Source organism: Poecilia reticulata, chromosome 18 (assembly GCF_904066995.2).
Source record: "Poecilia reticulata chromosome 18, P_reticulata-male-v2, whole genome shotgun sequence".
NCBI classification, from domain to species: domain Eukaryota; kingdom Metazoa; phylum Chordata; class Actinopteri; order Cyprinodontiformes; family Poeciliidae; genus Poecilia; species Poecilia reticulata.
In genome coordinates, this window is record NC_088847.1 from 21,147,268 (window position 1) to 21,170,935 (window position 23,668).

The 23,668-nt window shown below is 40.3% G+C and overlaps 2 protein-coding genes across 5 annotated transcripts in view; one reads left to right on the top strand and one right to left on the bottom strand.

Moving 5' to 3' along the window:
- The window catches only part of gigyf1a (GRB10 interacting GYF protein 1a), a 33,109-nt gene extending 16,864 nt beyond the window's left edge, over positions 1–16,245 (bottom strand). For 3 of the 4 annotated variants that reach the window (XM_008435568.3, XM_008435567.3, XM_017310570.2), the window contains exons 1-9: positions 15,968–16,245; positions 8,457–9,144; positions 8,311–8,374; positions 5,953–6,082; positions 5,735–5,830; positions 5,462–5,579; positions 2,810–2,918; positions 2,343–2,542; positions 1,211–1,440 (exon numbers count right to left, since the gene is read on the bottom strand). In XM_008435568.3, coding sequence (XP_008433790.1) covers positions 1,211–1,440; positions 2,343–2,542; positions 2,810–2,918; positions 5,462–5,579; positions 5,735–5,830; positions 5,953–6,082; positions 8,311–8,345 — 918 coding nt within the window. In that variant the 5' untranslated portion in view covers positions 8,346–8,374; positions 8,457–9,144; positions 15,968–16,245. The remainder of the gene's footprint in view (positions 1–1,210; positions 1,441–2,342; positions 2,543–2,809; positions 2,919–5,461; positions 5,580–5,734; positions 5,831–5,952; positions 6,083–8,310; positions 8,375–8,456; positions 9,145–15,967) is intronic. The other variant, XM_008435566.3, reaches the window with a different exon arrangement.
- A 1,386-nt stretch (positions 16,246–17,631) lies between these two features.
- On the top strand, positions 17,632–23,535 carry LOC103480569 (endonuclease domain-containing 1 protein-like). The gene is made up of 2 exons (XM_008435569.3): positions 17,632–22,194; positions 22,683–23,535. Exons 1-2 carry the CDS (start codon positions 21,910–21,912, stop codon positions 23,313–23,315), a joined length of 918 nt encoding a protein of 305 aa, XP_008433791.3. The 5' UTR covers positions 17,632–21,909; the 3' UTR covers positions 23,316–23,535.
- Positions 23,536–23,668: the final 133 nt, after the last annotated feature.

Genomic DNA, 23,668 nt, shown 5'->3' on the forward strand with positions numbered 1-23,668 from the left:
ACAGATCTAAATATTGGCAACGGCCCAATCAGGGTCTTTAAGAAAAAACACTTTGCAAAATATTCCAACTTCAGTACAGTAAAAATAACAGTATAACTGCGTTAAAGTGCATTAAAATCACTGAACTCATATAAACAGCTTTTTAAATGTTACAGTTTTCTGGACAGCACCAATAAACTCGTGTCTTGGTTCTGCTGCCTTTATGACTGGTTAAGGCTGGCATGTTTACTCTCCATGTTGATACAACTTGTTCATACTTACATATTTGCAGTCTGTGAAAACAGAACTTATAGAAAAAGTTGTTTCAAAAATTCAAAAGGTTCAATTTAACTCAGGGTGCGACAATAAATTGGCACAGATTTTCTTAATTTTGGGAAATCAGTGATCAACTGATAACTAAATGTGAAGCCAATCTTATACGCCTCTGCAAAAGTCAAAATCAGTTACTGTCCTCTTTTGCTCTGCTGTGCTGTGTTTTTCCGACAGTTAACAGTGGTCACTCCTCTGTTGCTAATTCGGTAACTTTCAGACAAAAATAAAATAAAATAAAAAATGGTATCAACCAAAATCGGAATCGACAGGCCAGGATGTAATTATTGGTGGTCCATAATTTGAACGTCGTAAAATTTAACAACTCGTGTTTTGGCTGCTCTCTGTCTGGGCACAGCACACTTCATGTGATACGGGCAGAAGATCAGCGTTGTAAAAAGTACAAATTGTGTAGGAGAAAACCCAGATTAATAAAAAAAAATGTGCACAGAATATAGTAGCTTTGCAAGGGAAATAAAAACAGACTGTGATTTTTTTTTAAACCGTCTTCAGAAACTAGTCGCATGATTCACTAGGGGAACATTTGCACAGCAACATCAATCAAAACCTCCTTCTCCCAAAAGTACTTTAGGAGAGGATCTGTATTATTACAGATCTGAAGTAGGTTTGTTTTAAATGAAGAGACACTTCTATCTGAAGGTCTGTCCCAGTAGGATACTCTCTGAATGACCATGAAATGTCACAAGGAGTTTTTCATTCTCATTTCATAATTTCATCCCGAGTGGGCGGCATTAAAAGCAGCACTGCTGGCCTTTACAAATCACCTTGTAAAGGCCAGCAAAGCATTGATTCAACATCACTGAACAAAAACTTCCAGGTTTGAAAAATTTTAATATTTGGATCAAGAAAGTCTTTTTTTTTTCCCTCCCCACACATGTACCTTTAAGGGCATGAACGCTCCGGAGGAGTCGAACGTCCCCATCTCTCCGTCCTCCTCATCCGTGCACCACTCCGGCAGGCCGTCCCGGTCATCCTCCAATCCCTCGCTTCCTGCGCGACGGCGGCCAGCGCCGTGACCCTCCGAGTCCCGGAAGTCGAAATCAAACTTCCTTCGCCGACCTTCACCTGGACCGCTGTGGTCCCGCCAGCCCGCTGAGCGCGGACCACCATCTGATGCGGTAATAAGAAACGGTAGTTCAGTTCAGAATTTAAATCTGAGACGAGTCTCTGAGATGAATTTAACCTAGAAACGTCTGCAGGTGTCAGTTCTAAAGAAGTGCCACTTCCTGAAAATGCTCAATTTAGCACTTCACACGTTAGCTGCAGAAAAAGCTGACGCTATGGCAACTCTCTACATGATGCAAGTAAATGTCTATGACTGTCTGTGGCTGGACAAGCAATTTCCTGCTTAAAACTCCCAACTTTTGCAAAATTTCTTTTTTTATATACATCTTTAAAAATAACTGAACAGAATCTTACATGTTGGCAATACTTGACAAAACTAGATCTGGGAAATACTTTTTAAAAAAAACAGTATATCCATATTTTTTCATCCTGGTACCAAACTGTTTTGGATGCTCATTCAGACCTGGAAAACACTGATTTTAATTTCCAGACTTGCAGGAAATGTAACGGTTTTCAACTCGTCCTGTGAAAATCTCTTGACGACCTCTAGGTGTCAGTATAGACTCCTTAATGTGCAGGACTGCCACGCAGCAAAGCAAACAAAACATATTCACTGTAGGCACATCAAGTTCACTTATCAGTAAATAAGTGAAAGCATGTTTAATCAGCCTGCTCTCATCGGTTCTCATTAAAGAATTTACTAATATTTATGCATTATGTGACGATTCTAATAAATATATGCATTAAAATAAATAAATGAGTGGTTACACTTTCTAGGTTTTTGTATCAATTAACTGTAGGTGAAATCAGTTACTGTGGCAACACAATAATCTAAAGTTTTTGGTCAATAAAGCTCGTTTCATTTGTATCTGAAAGCAAAAACTGCCATTTAAATGTTTTTTCCCCCTCCTAATAAAGCGCTGAGGTTTCACTGAATGTCTCCCCACCGTCCCTGCGGGGTCCACACAGCCTCCAGTTGGTTCCCGGCTCGCCCTCATCCTCCTCCTGCTCCTCGCGGAGGGTGCGCCAGTTGTCGCTGTCAGCCCTTGTGTACTCCTTCCTCGCGGGACCCACGGGACCGCTGCTTTCTTCGAAACTGGGCCGCCCCACCTCCCGCCGCAGCGGCTTCTCGAACCGCCGCTCGCCCCTGAAGAAAGGAGGGAAATGGGGGGGAAATTGCACCGGTTACGGAACAAACAGGAGACAAAGGCCACAGCATCGTTCGCTTTTCGTGCCGGAGGAGAAAATTTGGATCAAAGCAGCAACCTGATTCTTTTGTACTCGTGAACGGAGAAAATGTATCATTTCAGTAAAGGTAGATGGGAAATTATCCCTGAGAATATGAGATAACAACACAGGACAAAAAAAAAAAAAAGCCTTATTTGAACCGTTTCCCGTTTAGCTTTCCTCTTACCGGTCATCCCAGCTCTGGCTGCGGTGAATCTCTCGGACGTTGCGACCAAATCCCACCTCGGTGTCCTCAATACTTCTTTGGTAGAATCCCCCTTCGCCACGGCCTCGGCCTGCGTTTTGTGACAAACAAGCAGAACTGTTAACGGCCGGACAGAAAAACAACAGAACCCATGAAAAACAGCCGGCGTTGGAACAAAACAAAGTGACTCTGGCTCAGATTAGAGCTCTGGCTGCAAACAAGCTGTTTGGATCAAAAGCTGATAGCTTGATATTCAGAGCGCCGTGCATTTCGCTGTGGAAGCAAACGATGCCTTCCTCACAAGAAGGATGAAAATGTGGTTCAGCTCCTTGTGACAACATTGAAATACCACAGAGGGTTTCTGCAGGTTGCAACAACACAAATTTAAGACATTTTAAGATCTTTTAAGACCATCAACAAGGAAAGTTTGTGACCTGTAGAGCAACAGAAATGTACAAAAGGTAACTGCATATTTTACACAGCAGTAATGTCAGCCAGCCAAAGATAATTTAAAACTGAATGGAAAATCCAGCCAGCTATAGCGGGTATAACAGCAGCTAGTTAGCAGTAGCTACAACCACCTCAAATCTCAGAACAATGATTTTGTTTGCAGGCGACTCAAGAGTTTACCTGATGGAAAATTTCCATGAGAAAAAAAAAAACTACATAAGAGATTAAACAATCCTGCCACAATAAAATTTAAGACATCTGAGTAAAGTATTTAAATGCAATTTACATTTTGTAAATCAACTTAAGACATTTTAATCTGACAAACTATGCATCTATTTTTTTTTTTATCTTAAATAGCTTGGTTTTCCTTTTTTTTTGAATTTCTCAGGCTGACAGAAAAAAAAAGAAAACGCATACAGATGACTCATCTCTGTACTTAAAACTCATCTTAAGTACATGTGGGAGTTTATTTGATATTTTTCTGCCCAAAAATGAAGATGACATGGAATTTCTCCCTCCCAGTTCCTCAGAACCGTTTAGCCTTTAAGAATGAACTTAGCTTTGTCTGTCGCTGCAAAGCCACAAATATTTCCTTATATAAACAGAGAAACTTTGTTATTTCAAATCCTCGGATCGGATAAAACAAACTTAGTTCGGTTCGTCTGGTTAGCGTAAATAATTGGCGCTCTGAGAAAGCAGTTACCAACAATCGTTGCTCTTTCCCCCCTCAACAGATTTTAAGCCTTTTGGCATGAAATAAACTCTCAAACTGAGCCAAACCAAACATTTGACATTAGTTTTGGCTTTGAGAAGGCCGTTAGCGGTTTAACCGGCAGCTCGTCTCGCACGCCGCCGGAGCGGAGGCCGAGTGTTTACGCTGCGTGGAGAAGGTGAGTTCCTGGAGGTCAGAGGTTTCACGCAGGTGTGGCGGGACCAAAGGACGTTTATTTACACACGCAGAGAGGAAACGTGCAGCTTCAAGATGGCGGATGAAAGAGGAAACGCACACTTGAGGAGCTGCCTTAAATAATGGCTATTGTAGTTTCAGCCAGGCGCTTCACACTGTTGATGTTGGAAGATTTGACTGATTTATCCTGAGTGCTCTGGAGCGAAGCTGCTTCGTTTGTATTCCTAATCTGGTTCAGGGCTTCTGAGCGTTTCAGCGCGGCAACGTTAAAACTAATTTAAGACAATTATTTATACTTAAAACCAACATGTACTACAAAACAATACCTTTAATAAGATAATCTAACAATTTTATAAATATATCTAACTTACTGTGTGGATATTTATCAACTCTTGCACGTGATTAGTATCTTTATACTGGATGCAGAAAGCTTAATAATATTACACATCAGGTTTCATGTACACTGGATTTAGATGTAGACAATGAAACACGGCAGAAATAAAAAAAAAAAAACACTTTCAGCCAAAACTGGATCATTGTGAGAAAAGAAGTTTTAGAAGATTTAAGCAAAAAATTGACAAATATAAAAATCAAACAGCCCTTCCTTTTTTCCGTTTTCTTCCAACTACAAACATATTTTATTGAGATGCGACAGAACCTTTACAGTCACAAGAGCCATAGATAAAACTTGTTTAACGCCACAAATGTTAGATCTTTTTGTTAAAAAATAAAAAATGTTTTTTTATATAAAGTTCTACTTCAGAAAATTTACTATTTTTAAAGAATCTGCTTTTAGATTTTAAAATACAGAAAAAAAAGCTTTTTCATAAAAGATGGATGCAGGTTTTCTTCCACATTTATTTAGTTGAATCAATTTTCTTATGAATTCTGACCAGCTTCCCACCATGAGTTTCTCCGAGTTCCTTCATCTGTCCACTACTGTCCTCTAACAAGCCTCTACGGCCTTCACCGAACAGCTGCATTTATGCAGAGATTAAATTTCACTTGCAGCGAATCAGTTTAACTAATTAGGTCACTTCTAAACATGATTTGTTGAACTGGAAAACATTTTCTACTCCTACTTTTCATGTTGGTCCATTATGAAAACTGCCAGTGGGGATAACCCCAACCCAAAGCTCAGCCCCTTTCAATGGGACAAAACCTGGAAAACGTCTGGACTTCAGTAAGTTCAGACCCAGTTTGGGTAAAGTACGAAAAGCTGCGAGGCCCAAAACGTCTCAGTTTTGGGCCTCGCAGGGCTTTAGGTTTGACCTCACCTCGCCCACCTCGAGCGGCCCCTCGTCCACGGACGACTCCCGCGGGTGCCGGCCCTCCCACTCCCTTTCCCATGAGCCTCAGCACCGCCGCGCTGTTCACGGACATGGAGAAGTTCCTCTGCAGACAGAGCGGAAGTAGGAAGGCAAAAGAATGTCAGAAATGTGAGCTCTCTCTTTAGATTAGCAGCTCTAGTGGATAAAACAAGGTTTGGAACGTGCCAACATTATATTATCAGTGAGAGAGAGTGAGTGTGTGTGTGTGAGGAGGCAGACCTGCTCCTCCTCGGTGAGAGGCACCAGTGCCAGGGGCTGCATGGGCTCATCTTGCAAAATAGCAGCAAACTCCTTATCCTGCATGTCCTCTGGGACCTACAAAGACACAAAAACAAAAATAGAAACGGCAGTTCTACACTGCGGAGCAGTTTGTAGGTCTCTGGGTTTCTTGTACAGTTTTTCAAAGGAAACGCAGAGCTGATGTGCAACGTCCTGACCTTGTTGTCTTTGATATAAAGTGCTAACATCTCCTCTCGGCCGTAGCGATACTCGGCCAGCTTGTACTTTGGCATGGCGGGGGAAGGAGGGGGAGACGTCACACTCCCCCCACTGGACAGTGCACGAAGCCTGGAGAAAGAAAAACACACACGCTATCATTTTTCTCATAAAAATATGAGAAATATAAAACAAGTTGTATTCCTCTTGTCGTTTATTTTAGCCTTTATTTTCCCGTCCATCCAGCGCTAATTTGTCGGGTTCTAGCGACGCACTCGGCTCAGCTCCGATGACATAGCGGCTTTCCGAGCCAAAGATTTCATTTTAATAAGCCATTACAAGTGGGCCGCTTTCCAAGGGCTCAACAATGGCTCCATTCACAGCCGGCACAGAGGCTGGCATTGATTAGCTGGACTCATATCAGAACCAGATGCGGCTCAGAGGTGGAGAGGAATGGAAAAGGTAAAGAGAGCTTCAGGAGAGGCTGGACGGAGGCGACCGGCATCATGAGGGGAGAGGCAGCATTCCTACACATTATTGGGAAAATCCAGATTTATCTGCAGCTGTTCAGGTTTATTACGAGGAAAGAGGGAAGGACGCAACAAGAGGAGGAAGAAAAGGAAGGACGAAGGGCACAAGGAGAAAGGACAAAATGAAGGACTGACACAAAAAGGTGGAATGAAGACAGACAAGATGGAAGGAAGGAAGGAAATGAAAGAAAGGAATTCTAGAAAGGGAAAACATTAAAGAAAGGAACAAAGGAGGAAGAAAGAAGTGAAAGGAAGAAGGAAAGAAAGAAGAGAAAATAAAAATGAAAGAAGAAAAAAAGGATGGAAAGAAGACAGAAGGAGATGGAAGGAAAGAAGAAAGGAAAAGAAAAGCCAGAAGGTACCAATATCTTTCTCTACTCTTCTGTTTGGAAGTAAACTAAATTCCAGACTTTTCCAGGCTGCATGGGAATCCTGGAGCGGTTCCAAACCCTTCCAGGTGACTTCAGGCTCTCCACTTGCGTTTACTCTAATGAAAGGGAAACGACTGGAACGCTTCCCACACATTTTAATCTAAACATCATCTTCTGCGTAATAGTTGTTCCGGCAAACCTTAAATCCTGGCAGGCGGATCGTTTTCACTTTGAGTTCAGCCGCAGTGACCGACATGTCGCCCGACCCGCTGCCAGGCAGCACAGCCTCAGACGATAAAAAGCCTTGTAAACATTCGGGTCGGGCAGCTGTTAGCGGCGAGCGCCGCGCGCTGATCCGGCTCCGACGCCGGATTAAAACGAGGAGAGCTGCTGCAGATGTGCGAGGAGGGGAATATCCTGCGAGGCTGGCGGAGAGTCAGGAACGCACACAGACGTCCCAGAGCGACAGAGACGGAGGGATAACCCCCACCCAAACCCCCACCGACCCGCTCAGAACGGCTGCACACACAGCCAGAGGGGGAAAGAGCAGCGGCACAAAGACCTACCTCTGTTTTAACTTAAATATGCAAGACTTTAACTAAAAACTGACCCGTTTACTGCTGCAGAGAAAGGTTTCTACACACTTTAGTTTGTCGTTTAAAATAATTCTGTTGAACTACGTTTCAAAACCAATGTCTGATTTTCAACGATTCATTTTGAGTAAAATTTTTCTTAGTTTCAAGTTAATTCAGGGACCAGTATGGGTTTTTCACTCATTAAAGAGGGATAAAAATTATGTAAATATGGAGTCAGGAAAAAAAACAAGAAAGGAGTAGTAGTAAGAGGGGAGGAAAGAAAGAAATGATGAAAGGGTGGAAGGAGGAAAGAAGGGAGGATGGGAAGGAGAATGCAAGAAAGGACACAGGATGAGGAAAGGAGGACCAGAGAGAGGGATGCAGAATAAAAAGATGAAGCCAGGAAAGACAAAAGAAGAAGAAAATGAAGGAAGCTTTTTACATTACTTTACATTCTGTAAATAACTAAATTGTTATTGTGTCTTTTGTGTTTTTAAATGTTTTTCCTTTTTCAATGTTTTGGCTTAGTGGTTTATATAACAAAATGCTATTTTTATATGTTTAAATGATTATGAGGGGAAGTTTAGTGCACTTTCATGTGTAGAATTATCATGAATATAAACCTAATTGCTTCTGCCTCAACCTTTTCAGTCAAGATGTTTAAGCTGTTGTGCTTTGAAATGTTAATAAATTGAGTAAAAACATTTTAAAAATCAAGTCCTGAAGTAAACTCGCTCTCTGAATGTTCTGTTTGTGTCGAGCAAAAATATTTCACTTCAAAAGCTTAAAATAAAGAAAAAGAGGAGAAACATACAGTAACGATGCGAGAACATGGACGCCTATCAACAGAACTGGAGCATGTTTGTGTAAAAACCAGTAGTTACCATTCTGGGCCGAAGTTTAGAGTCTCAGCAGTCATATTCCTCACGTCCACACAGAACTGAGTATCTGATGAGGAAAAAAATATACATTCTAACGCATCTAGGACAAATAAAAACAGGAAAATGATGGGTCGTTTCAGTTTCCTTACCCTGTCCAAATAATCGGAGCAGGCTGGACTGGGCTGGACCAGGCTAGAGCTGGCTGGATTTAGTTAGGCTTAGGTGACTAGAAGGCTGAGTGGTGCTTAAGCTGTGGTCACAGAACAACTCCCCAAACACACAAAGACCAAGAGAATAGCTGCCAGTTTCAGGTGCTTGAGGAATACCAGGTTATCAGGTCCTAACTAAGGAAGGAAGGGCTTTTGATGATCGTTTGGAGAATGGAAGCTCCTGCTACTCACAGCTGAAAACAGTTGTAAAACCTAAAAAAATTAAAATAAAAAAACAAAATAAAAAAAACAAAAAGAACCTTGGAAATCGACAGTGGAACAAAAATAAAACTCTTGAAGATATAATAATGTTTCCGTTCTTTCGTTTTTACAGCAGTTGCATCTCACATTGAAGTTAAAAATATGAACCGGTTCATCAAAAAAAACGAAGGAAATGCAAGGTGGAGGAAAAAAAAAAAAAGAGAGAGAGAGAGGAAAAAAAAAACAAACAGCCGAAAAACAACACAAGCGGCTGCTGGAACAGCTGCCAAAAGCAGGCACGACTCGCGCTCCTCGTCGGCCTTCTCTCCTCCTCTGCGCCTTCTCTCCTCTCGCTCCAGCTGAAATGTGGATTGGCGGAGACCTTCGAGGTAGCTCCTTAATTTCCTGTCCCCCTCCCTTTGCACGCCTGGAAAGAAAAAAGAAAAAAGCAGAGATTCAGAGACGGGATCGGAGAAATTTAAAAAGAAATCCCAGGATATAAAAACGCACACTTGGATGTATTTACACCAGATGAGACGAAAACTGCTATTTTTATTTTCTTCCAAGACAAAAAGGCCTCGATATGCTATCATTACTGGCGCGGCCAGGACGCTCGGAAGCGCCGACGTAGCGCGATCCATCAGCGACGGCGAGCGGAGCAGAGAGGAAGGCACCGTGGCATTTTTCCATGGAACAAATTAAAAACCGCATTTGTCAACCGCTCGGTCGCAGCGCTGCGTTTTTCCACGTTCAAAGGGAGATTTTCCATCCCGAAATGCAGAAGGGCCTATTTCAGTAGCGCCGTGAGCCAGCTGCTGCTTAAGCCAGGCAGCTGGCCGGGGGGATAATTCCTGAGAAATGTCATGGAAACAAAAACAACATCTAGGCAACTTATTTTCAATAAGTCAGGCCACTGGGTCTGAGCATCACATCCTCTTGTTTAAGCCATTCGGTTTCTTCTACTTTCCTTCATCTCGAATCCAGTTTACGCTCAGGATAACGGCGGCAACTTAGCAGAGAAACAAACAAAACACATATTTGGACTTTCAGCTGGACTCCAGGTTGACTTTTTAGTACCCCAATTTTACTGGCTTGTAAGAAAGAAAACGCGGACGCGTCTGGGTATTTTCTGTTGCCAGGTGCGATGCCAGCGCTGCGGCTTTTTAACGCTTCAGCGCCCAACTTTCCAACGTAGGTAGAACTTTATTAACACCTTTTGTTTTGTTTTTAATTTGAAACACTAAAACCCAGTGATTGTGGTCAGGATGACAGTATATTTACTGCATCACACACACCAACACACTTCCTTATTTGATGGTGTCACTTTAAAAATGTGCCATCTGATCTACAATTCAATAACAGAGATTCTGGATAACCTCTCTTTGCTTACAAAGCTCAGAAAAATGTGAGCCTTTTCCTGAAGGAGTGGTCAGCAACTCTTGTGGTACAAAGAGACGATGGAAGTAGAGAAAACATTAAACTTATGAAAAACAACAAAAATAACTTTTTTGGATTCACTTGAATTGGCGCGTCTGCCGCCTTTAATACCAGAAAATAATATCTGACGATCAATGAAGACCAAATTACACAACCAAGTTCAAAAAATATGCAACTCTTCAAAGGTAGTTTGTGAAACTTAATTTTAGATTTTGTTTTAAGATATACATATTGGTGCATAGAAAGCAGCAACAGAAACTTAAAGACTGCAAATACTAGCAACAATGTGAACACTTGAGAGTTAGTTGGGAGCAGTGAAGGAAGGATCTGTGCCGACGCTCCTTTCTGCAGCGAGGATGCAGCAGGAGCTCTCCAGGTCTGCAACAGCTAATGAATAGTTTGTGATTTTGCCTCTTCTGCATTTCATTCTGTCGCAATTTTGGTTATTTCAACTATGAATCATCCATATGTCAAGTATCGACAGGGCCAAGCTGTGATTACAAAACTAATATGAAGCTTACTTGTATGTCAGAGTTAAACACTTTTAAAATGATCTAAATTAGAATGCAGGTGTTTAGTGATATGAAATAGAGGTTGGTTGAGACAAAATGAGAAAAACAGTCAGAAAATTTTAGGAGAAAAAAAAAGTACTGATTGAGATTTTTCTAATTTACAGTTTTTCTTTAAGGTCTGGGTTTTTTTTGTGATTCAGACTTTTTCTAAAAGCTGCGACATCTCAACTCATTGGTTTAAAAAACATTGTTGATTCAATAAAACATAACCAACATACAACTATAACAATAAAATGTAATAAATTGGGTAACACGTTTCTTGATAGAGATGGTGGTTTTGTACCAAATAGATAAGAGATTCCAAGATTTTCCCCATTTATGCATCAAACACAAAGTGAGAATACCGAGGCTTTGCATCAGTTTTGATTCATTTCATGGTGTTTTTTTCACTGAAAATTTAACCTGCTGCTCAACAGTTCAGCTCATGAAGGAAACAGAAGCAGCTTCTTCACCCCTGATTGGTGGATCGCCATCTTTAAATCCAAACTCTAGTGTTTTAGATACAAAATACCCACCTTGTGACAGCAGTTTGGGGTTTGGACTGTAGTGCACAGCAACCCATATTTAAGCAACACTGAAAAAATATATTAACAACCCACATGTGGTATCTGGGTTAATAACTAAAAGCTGACCTTCTGCAACCCTGAGAAAACAGCACCATCATTCCATCAATAATCAATAAAAAATGTTTTAAAACTATTAACGCTGCTCACACCTAAACAATAACGTGGCGTCAACTTACATAAAGCCAGAAACATTTAAAGTTTTCCCTTCTGAAGAGATGTAAAATAAAGCAAAAACAGAAGAATCAGGTAAAAAGCTGCTGTGACTAATGCTGGTAGTATTTTGTGCCTTTTCTCTCCCCACCCCCATCTACTGCTGTTTCTGTCTTGTGCAATGTTGAGGCGCCTTGTAGGAATAGTTGGCTAACACTTATTTCAGGAAGTTCAGAAAAATATGATTGCAGAAGTGGGTTAAGCAAACCTTGTAAGTCATAAAGAACTAATTTGGTGAACCTAAACACATCTGAGTCTGTGTTTGGTGGAAAATGTTGATACGGACGGCCTCAGATTACATTTCAGCAGATGTCTGAACTCAAAAAAACATTAACTTGGAAAGTGGCTGAAAGGGGAAATTATGGGATGAGTGTGTTTGTGCCACATACACCCAAGAAAAGTACAAGTAGAAGTTTCCAGAGAGTAAATAAAAGTTTTGCCTAAAGCAATAACTATAAACAAAGACTGGATCAATAAGTGCCAGAGAAAATGCATGTTTCTACTGTGACTAGTAAAGTCACCAATGGGCAAGATGTACGGCTTCATTAAAAACAGGCTGGAGCTTAAAGACGGTGAAAACCAACCTTCAAAATCAAACCACTGGGCAGCAAAATGCACTTTTTTCCCTTGAGAAGCGAACCAAGCAGGTACTTTAATACATCAATAAAACTGTCAGTGATCAAAACAGATCAATATTCCCTTGATCTGCTCTGACTGATCATCCATCCATCCATTTTCTTTACACCCTTGTCCCTCAGTGGGGTCAGGAGGGTTGCTGGTGCCCATCTCCAGCTAACGTTCCGGGCGAGAGGCGGGGTCACCCTGGACAGGTCGCCAGTCTGTCGCAGGGCAACTGACTGATCATCAGCAGGTCAAATACAGACGACAAATATCAGATTCTCACATTTGATTTGGCACAAATTAGGGAATCTTGTGATTCAAAGCTGCAGTGCAGTTTGTTTTATTTTCTAGTGAATGTTTACTACATCTCAAAGTCTAAAACATGTGGGTTTGCATGCGATATAAACCTTAAAATGAAGATGGAAATCAGTCCAAACCTAAATCGGCGGCTCAGACCACAAAGACATGAAATAGGCCATTAACTGGTATAATTCTAATCTGTGCATATCCATCACTCACTGTGTGCACAATTATTAGACAAGTCTTACTTTTGAGAATTATTGTTATTAATCTCCAACTACAGTGCTCTCGGTTAATCCAACATATTAGTAAACCTCAGGCATGAAAGTTTTGGAAAGTAAAAGTGAGGCTGTGTGTCTAAGGAAAATATGCACAATTATTGAGCAACTATTAATGTGAAAAAGTATTGCGCAACTAAATTAAAAACACACTTTCCCCATCTAAAAAAAAAAAAAAAAAAAAAAACTGCCCACAAGTTTTCACTTGAGTTCAGATCAGGCATGGAAGAGGGACATGTTTTAAGTTTCCCATTTTTAAAGTGAAATATTACTTTGATGTGTGTGACGGAGCGTCGTCGTGGATAAAAATCATTGTTTTATTGAAAAATCCAGACTTCTTCCTGTCCCACTGCTAGAAGAAAGCGACTTCTAAAATCTGGCAGCATGTTTGGAAGCCAATATGAACCTCGGAAGGTAAAACCACCAGACATTGATTTTGTGGAGAATTCCCTCGATGTTTTACTTACGTCTCATTCCAAATAATTCCATTTCCCTGACCACATTGTGCTGGATTTTAGACTACCTGACTTCAGTCGCATTGTTGACCTGATCCGAAAGAAAAGATTCAGAAATGATGTAAGGTTGGCAATGATTTTTTTTTTTATATTTCTTTTGCAATTCAACAGCCTGAACTGTATCAATATAAGGATATCTTAGCTGGCTGAAAGAATCACATAACTTTATTCCCAAGTGTCTGATTAAAAAGCCTCTTAGCTCTGGATCAGTTTACTCCTTTCCAATTCAAACAATCTCTGCTTTCATTTGTCCCCATTATATATTTAAAAAGAATGTATGAAACTATCAACTGTTTTTTGTTAATGTTGTTGCTCTCCACTGCTAGTAGGTATTTTTGGATGAATTTGGGACAAAAATGATCATAAAAATGGTAAAACCTCACCTTTGACCGTAGCATTTAAATCCCCAGTTGTACTAGTTGGCTCAATACAAATATGATGGACTATCATCACCACTCTTCAAATTTTAAATATAGTTGAGCAACTTTAAGACATAACCGAATTCCATAACAGCACAATAAAGATAAGCTGCAGAAAAAGTAACTCGTCAACATTGGAACAAAACGTTCCGGACCCGAGGAAGTCAGACGCTAAACAAAAGAAACGTAAAAGCACAAAATCACCTTTCACTAAATGTATGGAAATTTGAAACTGTGTGTAATAGTTGACTCAAAACTCAGAGGTAAGGGGTGGGATTTATGCTGGGTCCAAGTTGCAGGTTGAAAAACCGGTGGGATTTGCTTGTTGTTGCAGTGCTAACTACCAGGGTTTCCCCTCCAGAGTATTATAAACACAGCAGCTCGCCAGGCTTCACCTGTCCCCCCTGCAAGGTTAAGCATTATTTATTTACTTTAAATAGGTTTATGATGCACCAGTAATGGGGACAGCAAAGATGGGTTAAGAGCAGTTCCATAGTCTCACCGCTTGCTCGGCTCACCGGCGATCAACGCAAACCTCTAAAAGCACAACTACAAACCCGAGTTACAGACACTTTCAGAGGTTTGTGTATCTATCTTTGTGAACAAAGAATAATGTGTGGCGAGTGCGTTTACGTTTCACATACGATAGCTCAAAACGTGTTCCAGCATGCGCTTGTGACTGCACTGCAACTTGACAAAGTTTGTGTGAATGAACAACACCATCAGTAAATCACAGACAGGTCTTTTCATTCAGAGTTTCCTTGAAAATACTGCAGCAGCCAATAAAAAGCAGCAGAGCAAAACATTACGAAACAAAACAGGAGAATTTAGGAAAATGCAAGAAAACTTAATATAGTAAACACTTGGAATTTTGCTCATAATGTATATTTATGCTATATACCACCAACTCTCACAGCGTTTAACATGTGTAGCAGTTTCCACCAGGCGGAACAATATGGGTCAGTGCAATTCAAAACACTATTTTTTCAGTTTTCGCTATAAATATGGCCCACATAACTGAGCCATACCGCACCATTCCTTCATAGGACAATGGTAGGGTTAGGCTGGAGATACTGGTGCCACACTACAGTCCACTGCCTGCGACACACACAAGAGCATCACATTTGTTGTCACACTAGCATGACACAACATTAGGTGGGTTTAATCCCACCTGCCCATTGACAGTCCATCTGGCGGTCTCTCCTGAATACACTGGATGATAAAATAACATGGTGAACCTCACCGCTTGGAAACGGGGCATTGGAGATCTCTGACCCGAGGGACATTCTTGTTGTGTTTTCAATTAGAAACTCACAAAACTTAATTTTATGTACAAAAAAGCCACTGCCAATCAAAAACAGTTCCAAAAATTGTTCACAAATTGAACAGTTTGCATTGATATAAAAAAGTGTGCTAAATCCTGCATAACTTTGTTTTTGTGCCATTTAAATGAAGCAGGCATCATTGCTCTTTTAAGTGGTACCGTTTATTTAAATGTTGAATAACTTCATTATCACATGAAGCCCAAGCAACACTATTTTTAAACAATGTCACTTCTTTTATTACTATATAAAACTAAGCAAAAAAAAGTATAAAACAATTATATTTGTGACTACAGTGAGGTTAGCTCGTATCTACAGCGATAAAAGTTTTTTTTTAATAATAAAGCTAAAGCAAGGTCACTGAGCCAGAGGCGTTACTGGTAGAATATGATTTGAATGTCCACTATATACTCTGATAACTGACTGTATAAATCTTAGTAACAAATATGACTCAATGAAGACGGCTTAAAAACAAAACAGTGCCATAAAACGCGTCCCAACGACGGCTAGCGTTGAAATAACTCATGTTGACATTAGCTACCGAGCTAAGTTAACGTTTACATTCAACCTATAGTAAGCCAATTACGGTGGATTCAAACACAGCGACAGTAAAATTAATGGTTTCGAGCAATAAATGTCAGAAAATATCCAATTTCGGCTGCACACAAGATTCAACTGGCTACCTAAACTAGCTAAGGTATGCGGTGGATCGTAAAGGCCTTGGCGTGTCGGTTCAAATGACACCAGATATGATGGCGGAGGGGGCGGACTGTTGGGAATCTGACTCCCAGGCCTGCTCCGCCGAGCTGCCGAAACACCACCTTCCGCTGGCACGTCGCTGTTAATTTTTTGCAGTAATGCATTGCGAACCAAAAAATAAGCAATGCTACAAGTTTAAAGCTGTAAAAACGGCGTAGTGAAAATGCAGGCCTCATGGCAGAGGCACCGAGCAGAGAGGGGGGGGTTAGCTCCTGTTAGCTGCAAAGAGGAACGAACAAGCGGCTGCTTACCTTCAGACTGCTGCTCTGCACGGCGCTTCTATAGCCAATATATCGTATGCATTGGTCTTTTTAAACACTGTAAACGTATTCATTCGATAGAATAGTACTCTGAGAAAAAAAAAATCGTGCTCCGTGTTTTTATTTTATTAATCTGTTGTTGGGTTTTTTCCTTTCCCTCTCCTCCAACGGTCGCTCAGTGTGTGTGTCTGCTGGCTCCGAGTCGCTGCTGCTGCTGCTGCTGCTGCTTTTCTCTTGTTGTTTGTGTTTCAGAAAACATGGCCGTCCGTGTGACACCACGTGACTGCACATTGACAAGCGGAGAGCCAATGTCGGCGCAGCGCAAACACACCCCTGTTTACCAGCCTGGCCACTAACTGGTGTGGACGTCTCTAAACGGCTTTCTTTTTTTTTATTTTCTAACGGGATTTGATTAATTAGCCAGAAAAGCTTGCAGAGAGTCCAGTTTATGCGGGTTGCACATGAAAACGAGGCGATGAACGTCCGGTTCGCGAGGTAGAAATGTGTTTCAGCACGAGAGGAAAACAAAGATGTTCCCTTAAAGAAAAGGCTAAATTATCATGTCATAATAATTACTTACAGGGATACTTGTAGGAATATTTTGGCTATTAGTACTATTGTAAGTTAGAGTGACTGCATGTGTGTAGACTGAACACTAGAGGGCGCCATTAAACATTTAAGAGGAACATAAATAGATCGTAAACCATCGACATACAGGTGCATCCCAATGAATTACTCAAGTAATTCCCAAAGTTGTGGTCGGGACCCCACTTGAGGTGATAAGTATGCAAGTCTACTGTCGTGAGGCCTTCTTCAGAAATGTGCATTTGCGGATCCCTGTTGTTTGCAAAAAATAAATAAAAAAATTCAGGTCGACACATGGACATTTTGTAATTTCTTTGGATAACTCCCCATTATTTTTCTTGTATTGTAAATTCATCTTTACTGAATTTTTTTTTCTTCAGTTTTTAATATTTTTAATAATGTGTAAATCTACATGCTTCAACTTGAGGTTACGTCTATTCCATTCTAAATTTACCTAAATACAAGAAAAAATACATCCAGAAATGGTTTAAAATGGTACAGAACATGTTTGTCTATGATTGAGTATGAATCAGAGATACAGGAACAATCTTAAAACTGTTTACCGAGACAAACTCACAAAACTCCTCTGACAGTTTTATTAGAGCAATTTATTTAAATGAAGCTGAACAGAATAACAGGTTGATGCATGCATAACAACTTAAAAGGTGAACTTTATAAAGAAAAAAATAGCTAATCATGTCATTCATTCCTTAAAACATTGCGTGCTAAATTGAAACATTTTAATCTTGAAGAGGTTTCTCGCTAAACTTCTTTCAGCCCTATGTTGTTTAAATCGCTTACAACATGATACTCATTTTCGTGGTCAATGCAAAGAGAAAAAGAGAAACAAAATGTCATAAATGTTTCAACAGATCAGTTTGGGTCTAAAGTCATTCAGCCATTTTGGTCTCGCATGTTGTTTCTCCCATCTGCTGGAAATGTCTACATGAAAATTAAATATCTCAATAAAATGGTAAAAGTTATAATTTACTGATTTCTGCACAGTTTTACTCTTCATCTAGGCTGTAACTCTGATCAGAAACACTTTGATGTTCTTGCTTTGTAGTACATCTCTCACATGTTAAGATCACTGGTGGCACATGGCTACTAATCTCCTTTTTCTGTGCAAACTACTATTGACTTCTGGGTGACCACTCAGTACAAACTGGCTGACGACCTGAAATAGAGTTTGCCTCAACCGCCATGAGGTTTTTAACATCGCTTTAAAATATTACATTATTTTTATCCTCTTTGCCCAGCTAATCTTGACTACTGCTAAATAAGGTCACCAAGGTTTAACCTTCTAGCATAAACACACGTCTAAAATGTTCAACTACCCCTTTAGACACAGAGTTTTATTTCCAGTTAAAAACACTTTTACGTCTTTGTGCCGTATTTTAATTGACTTGTTGACTGGATCTCCCTTCCTCTCTGATTCATGAAGAATCACTTCCATTCATTCCTTACAAGCGACTGTGCTTGGAACATGGTGTTCCTCTCGACCCTGGGGCGCACTCAGCTGCAAAGTAAAAGTTGCCATGATTCATCTCGCACATGGACCCCGCCTGGACTGTGGTGCCGCAGGACCCCAGGAGGTCATTCTGTCGGTCCGACCAGTGATCGTCTTCGTACCAAACCGCTGCAGCAGCTCCACTGTTCCCGACTGGAACTCCTCGTCGTTCCACTGTGGGCTGTCGTCGTTGGAGACGACTGAGGTCTGGGACGTCTGGTTTTCCAGAAAAAGTAGCTGTTGACAGCTACTGCTGCAGCCGCCTCGACATTCAGACAGTTTCTCTCCTCCATTTCAGTAAAACCCTCTAATGTTGCTTTGTAGGTTTGCACAGAAGTGATGCTTGCCACTTTGCCTCCCAGAACAACTTTGTGCATGTAGTGCAGATGAAGCCAGAAACCTCATGTAGCTCAGCTCACAGTTGAACTGTGTTGTTAGGCTCATAACGGACCAGACAGACTTTGGGTTGAGTGGAGGGTTTTTTCTCACATTGAAACTGAAGTGGAAAGAAAACAGTTTATTAGATAAATCATTAAATGTGCTATTATGTACAATGTATGTTATGTTAAGATATTGGCTAGTTTTACACTGTGAATAAATTTTAAATTTTTCTTAAAGCATGTAAATTTAAGATTTATTGTGCAAAACTTTCTTAGAATAAAAAAAAATAACTCAAGATAGAACATTTAGTTTTGGATTATTTTTACCCTTAATATTAAGTTTAACCCTGTTGCAGTACAACTTAAAGTTGAAAAGGCATTTATATATACTTTAAACTTACATTAAAAGAAATTTCAAACAATTTTCAAATCTGCTGCTTGTTTTTCACAGCAGTTTACTTTGGTTCCAACCCGCCTCGGGTCCCTGACAAAACTCAACACCCAAAACTAGTGATTTTTTTTTTTGCAGTTGGACACTGAACAAGCCATGCAACAATGTTTTGAATGAGTCATTTAAAAAACTTTAGCCTGTTGTTGTTTGGAGTATCTTTAGGTCAAAAGGGTTTCCAACAGAAAATATCAAACAGATGTAGACCGGAAACAATTAATTGGATGAAAAACAGATTTAAAACTCAAAGGAAATGTAATTCAGGTAAGATCACCAGTTGAGTAAGTTACACAATTGATTTAATCTAGTTTGTCTTTATTTTTCACCAACCAAGGTAACAATATATATAGTGTCAAAGTTGGATAAGACATTTCAGTTACTACTCAGTTCTAAAGCGTATCATATTTACTGAGTTTTTGTTTCTCACCAGGATCGCCGCAGTTCTTGCTTAATAAAGCTGAACGTATCCTGGTTGGACTGACCTCTGATGGCAGCTTCAGGCTGCGTCCCTCCCGTTCTCAGCCTGGTGTCGTTCAGGTCTGAGCCCTGCTTCCAGCTGGGCGCCACATCAGTAAGGTCTTCCAGGATGAAGGCGCTGCTGGATTCATGGAGGCTTGCAGATAACGTGACAACTCCAGTTTTCCACAGCTGCTGGCAGCCTCTGCAGACTCCCCCTCATGAGGGTGATTTTGCACAGAGTGCAGGAGCTGTTTGGCCTCTGCCAGGTGTTCACGTCGATGACATACGCCATCTTTCTCTGCAGGGAGACCACATCGAAGTCATGTCCTGCTAGCATGGTCACAGGGGCTGTTTGTGCAGCTTTGCACTGGTCAGCTTGGACTGGGGAGATCAGCTGAGTGGGAGGCAGGAGGGAAACAGCTGAGACTGAGAGGCTGGAGATAAACGAAGCAGAGATTAGATTAAATATTAGAACTAATGCGAAAATTATGCAGATTTATCAAGTTGATTCAAAGATAGGATTCAGTATTGCATCATTATTATTGTTTTTTATTTATTTTTAGTTGAATCTTATGCCACTTTTGGTGCTCATTTTGGTCATTTTTCATCGGCAAAAAAATGTGTACATTTTGTTTTTGTGAAAATTTACCAAATGTTAGACATTTTTGACATTGAACTCTCTGGTATGCCAGTGATGTCCAAATGTTTTGAGCCACGGGTCAAATCCAGCAGGTCAAAAGTCCTGAAGGTCACACTTTGTTTTCTTTTTTTTAGCTGGTTGACAATAAATTTGAAATGCAATATTTTAACATAGCAAAGCAGAAAATCAAAACGTATTGCATGTCCAAAGAAGAATTTACCTTGTTAAAAGAAGTTGCTTTGGTAAAACAGAAGGACGCCAAAATATGTGAACAATTTGCTACAAAAAAAGATCATACGTGCAAAAAAAAAAAAAAAAGAATTTAACTGTTGCTGGAAGAAAGACAATTACAGCTGTATGGTTTTCTTTCACATAGAAAAAATGTGATGATTCACCTTTCACCAGTCAGGCCTAATTAATTTTAAATTGCTTATTTACGTTAATTTTATTACATAATCAGTTTTTTCTGTCTTTTTTGTCAAGATTTACATTACAGTCAGTGACAATAATCCCACATGTAACTTTGGCTTAATACAAACATGTAGTTTTTGAGAAACAAACAAACAAACAAAAAAAACGATTTAATATTTCAAAAGCAAAATAAATCAAGTTACAGCAAGATCAACCAAGTACTGGTATAAAAATATATAAATGTTCACAACATGAGTTGTAAAAATTGAATTAAAAACATTTGTTTTTGCAGAATTTGTTTGATTCAGTAGCTTACCCTGACATGACTGTCTTTACTCTGAGCTTCGTTATGAGTCGACTGGAAGACAAGTGTTTATATCTGCACATAAAGTCCCTCTGATGGGCATCAAAGAGGACAGAGAAATTATAATATTCTCCTAATATGGTATTATTTCTGTTTTTTTTATCTTTCCCTCACGTGCCAACTATATACACACCACGTGTTTTGCTCAAACAGTAAGTTTTTCAGTATCTGGTTTGACACAAACCAGCATCTTCAGCAGAGGAACTCTGTTATCAGTTTCTCTGTAAGAAGAAACCAAATGAGGAGAACATTACGGAGCTCAGGCATCACAACACAGGAACTGTCTGGTTAGGTTTTAATCGGTTCATGCTGAAGGTGTGATCAGCTCAGGCTTTTGCACAACTCCTTATCACAGCAAACAATTTCTCAGCCTGATAAAGAGGAAGAGGAAGTCTTTTAGTGTCTGACTGGACGAGAACAGAGAGAAAGCATTCAGCAGCGCAGACGTTTGATCTCAGTTTGCCTGTCGGAAGAAAGCCAGGGGGGAGAACATTATGGAGCTCAGGAATCACACAGAAACTGCCTGGTTAGATTTTAAATAGTGCATGCTGAAGGTGTGATCAGCTCGGGTTTTTGTTCAACTTCTTGTCAAAGCACAGCAGATTCATTCATGAACACCCACAAGACCAAAGTGCTGCCAACAAAACAGCCGTCACATGATGCAAATAACAAAATCAGAAGGACCTAAAAATAAGTTAAACAGCCCTGTAAAAAAAAAAAAAATTAAGAAATACAATAATTGCAAATGTTTATTAGCAGTTTCTGCTCAGAGGAGACTTCTGAAGGCAGGTGGTTGAACTGAATTGTTAATCACAAAAAAACACCAAAAAATACTTCTACAGTGAAAGCTAAGTTTAAAATATAAAGTTGCATAAAGGATGAGTTTTATCTCCTTACAGTGAGCTCAGTGATGCTTGGCTCCACTGTAATTGTTGGACCAGATAAGTTCCAACCAGCCAATAAAGCCGCTCTAAAACTGGTGATTTGCATACTTTGTCTGCATCCAACTTCCATTACATTCCTGTAGACTGAGAGCAGCACTAAACGCAGGAAAAAGCATTAAACTGAGCGGCGGTCATGCTGGAATTTATTAATGGAAGACAATCCAAGCCCAGTTTGCTTCAGTTTCTGTGAGGATGCGTTTGTTTTGTGCCTACATCCTGTCCTGCTCTGTTTCGGTGGTGAGCTCTGCCGTGTCCAACAGCTTCAGGGACTGCAGCCATTTTTTCTACATGCAAACGCCTCCAGCAGGGATCCAAGGGACAAGCAGCCAGAAGAAGATCTGCCAGAAGTTCGCCGACAAACTGCGCTACGCCACATTGTACGACAGCAGCCGGCGTCTCCCTCTGTACTCAGCTTACATTTTTAAGAAGTCTGATGGGAAGAGGAGGGCAGACACGCCGTGGATGTACGAGCCTCAGGTAGAGAAAGCAGAACAATGTGGGATTCATTTGAAAAATTTCATGAAATCTCTTAAGTCAGAAAAATGACTACTCCCACCATCGTGTTTTTGTTATTGGTGTAAATTGTTGTAAAGATTATTCAAAGTTTTTATTGCATAAGATCAAACGAATAAAATAGTAGCAATGATGACACATGTAACCTTGACCTACACAATTCCTGTACCTGAATGATTACTTATTTGACCAATGACAGTAACTAGTTGATCAAAATTGAATCTGATTCTTGAAAATAAGAGGTAATAAATTATTTTAGATAAAATTGTCTAAATCAGAGCTTTCTAAAGTTGGGGAAAAGACCCTGATTGTGACTGAAAATCGACAAGTATGGTGTTTATGTTGCATTAAGAAACAGCAGCATAGTATTTATGCACTCCAAAAATAATAAACCGCATTAAAATTGAGAAAAATGTTATGTTTTAATGATGTTTTCTCTCTCTAACTTGCAGCTGGTGTCTGAATCGGAGAGCAGCAACATGAAGGTGCTCCCTCTGACGGAAGACGTTTCTCCTCTCATCGAGGAGAGCCAGACCGTTTTGGAGGACTACATAGACGCTGTAGAGTACAGACGAGGCACGCTGAACCCCGACCAGCACCAAGCAGACCCAGACGACAAATCCTCCACCTACACCCTCACCAACGTCGTTCCTCTGGTCACTGACTTCCTGGAAACCTCCTGGAGTTCTTACCTGGACACGGTCCGCCGACGCCTGAACAACTTCTGCCATGGTAAATCTTACATCGTGACTGGAGTAACTTTTTCAGGGGCCACCGTCAAGCGCGACAACAGGGACCGTCTTTCAATACCAAAACACGTGTGGATGGGATACTGCTGCCCAAAGTTTGACCGTAACTCACCGTATGAGGTGAGGTTCATGTTCCCTAGTTACGGCGGCTACGCCCTGAATGAACAGGCGGGCAACAGTGTGGTGGAGGTGCCACTGAAGAAACTGGAGACTTTCCTGAAGAGCCAAACAGACTTTGAAAAAGACCTGAGTATTTTCTACAAGAGCTGTGCGTCAGAAAACACCATGGAAAAGAAGCGAAGAGACCTGCAGAGGGTTGACCTGCAACCCGAATAACTGGGAATGTTTCACATATACTTGAACCAGAACAGTGTTGAAATATAAGGCGAACGAACTTTGATTAAAATGATGTTTTTATCAATGTTTGAAAAAGAAGACTGTTTAAAAAATAAATTATCTCCCAACTTTAGAGGCTATATTTAGATTGTGTCTGTATAAAGTACTGCCTGTTGATGTCTTGAGTTTTGTATGTAATTACCCTTTACAAAACAAACAAGTTGGAAAAGAATAAACAATAAAATCAATGTTAAAATGATGGATTCTGCAACTTTTATTGTCATTCCCTGCAGTTTAACAAAGCTTAAAGTAACAATTGTTTTTCCACTTTTCACACAGAATTCACCAGGTCC

Bases quoted from the DNA above. Each gene is read 5' to 3' on its own strand.
- LOC103480569 (XM_008435569.3), top strand. From the start codon at position 21,910: ATGCGTTTGTTTTGTGCCTACATCCTGTCCTGCTCTGTTTCGGTGGTG. The intron at 22,195-22,682 runs GTAGAGAAAGCA...TCTAACTTGCAG, and splicing joins CGTGGATGTACGAGCCTCAG to CTGGTGTCTGAATCGGAGAG.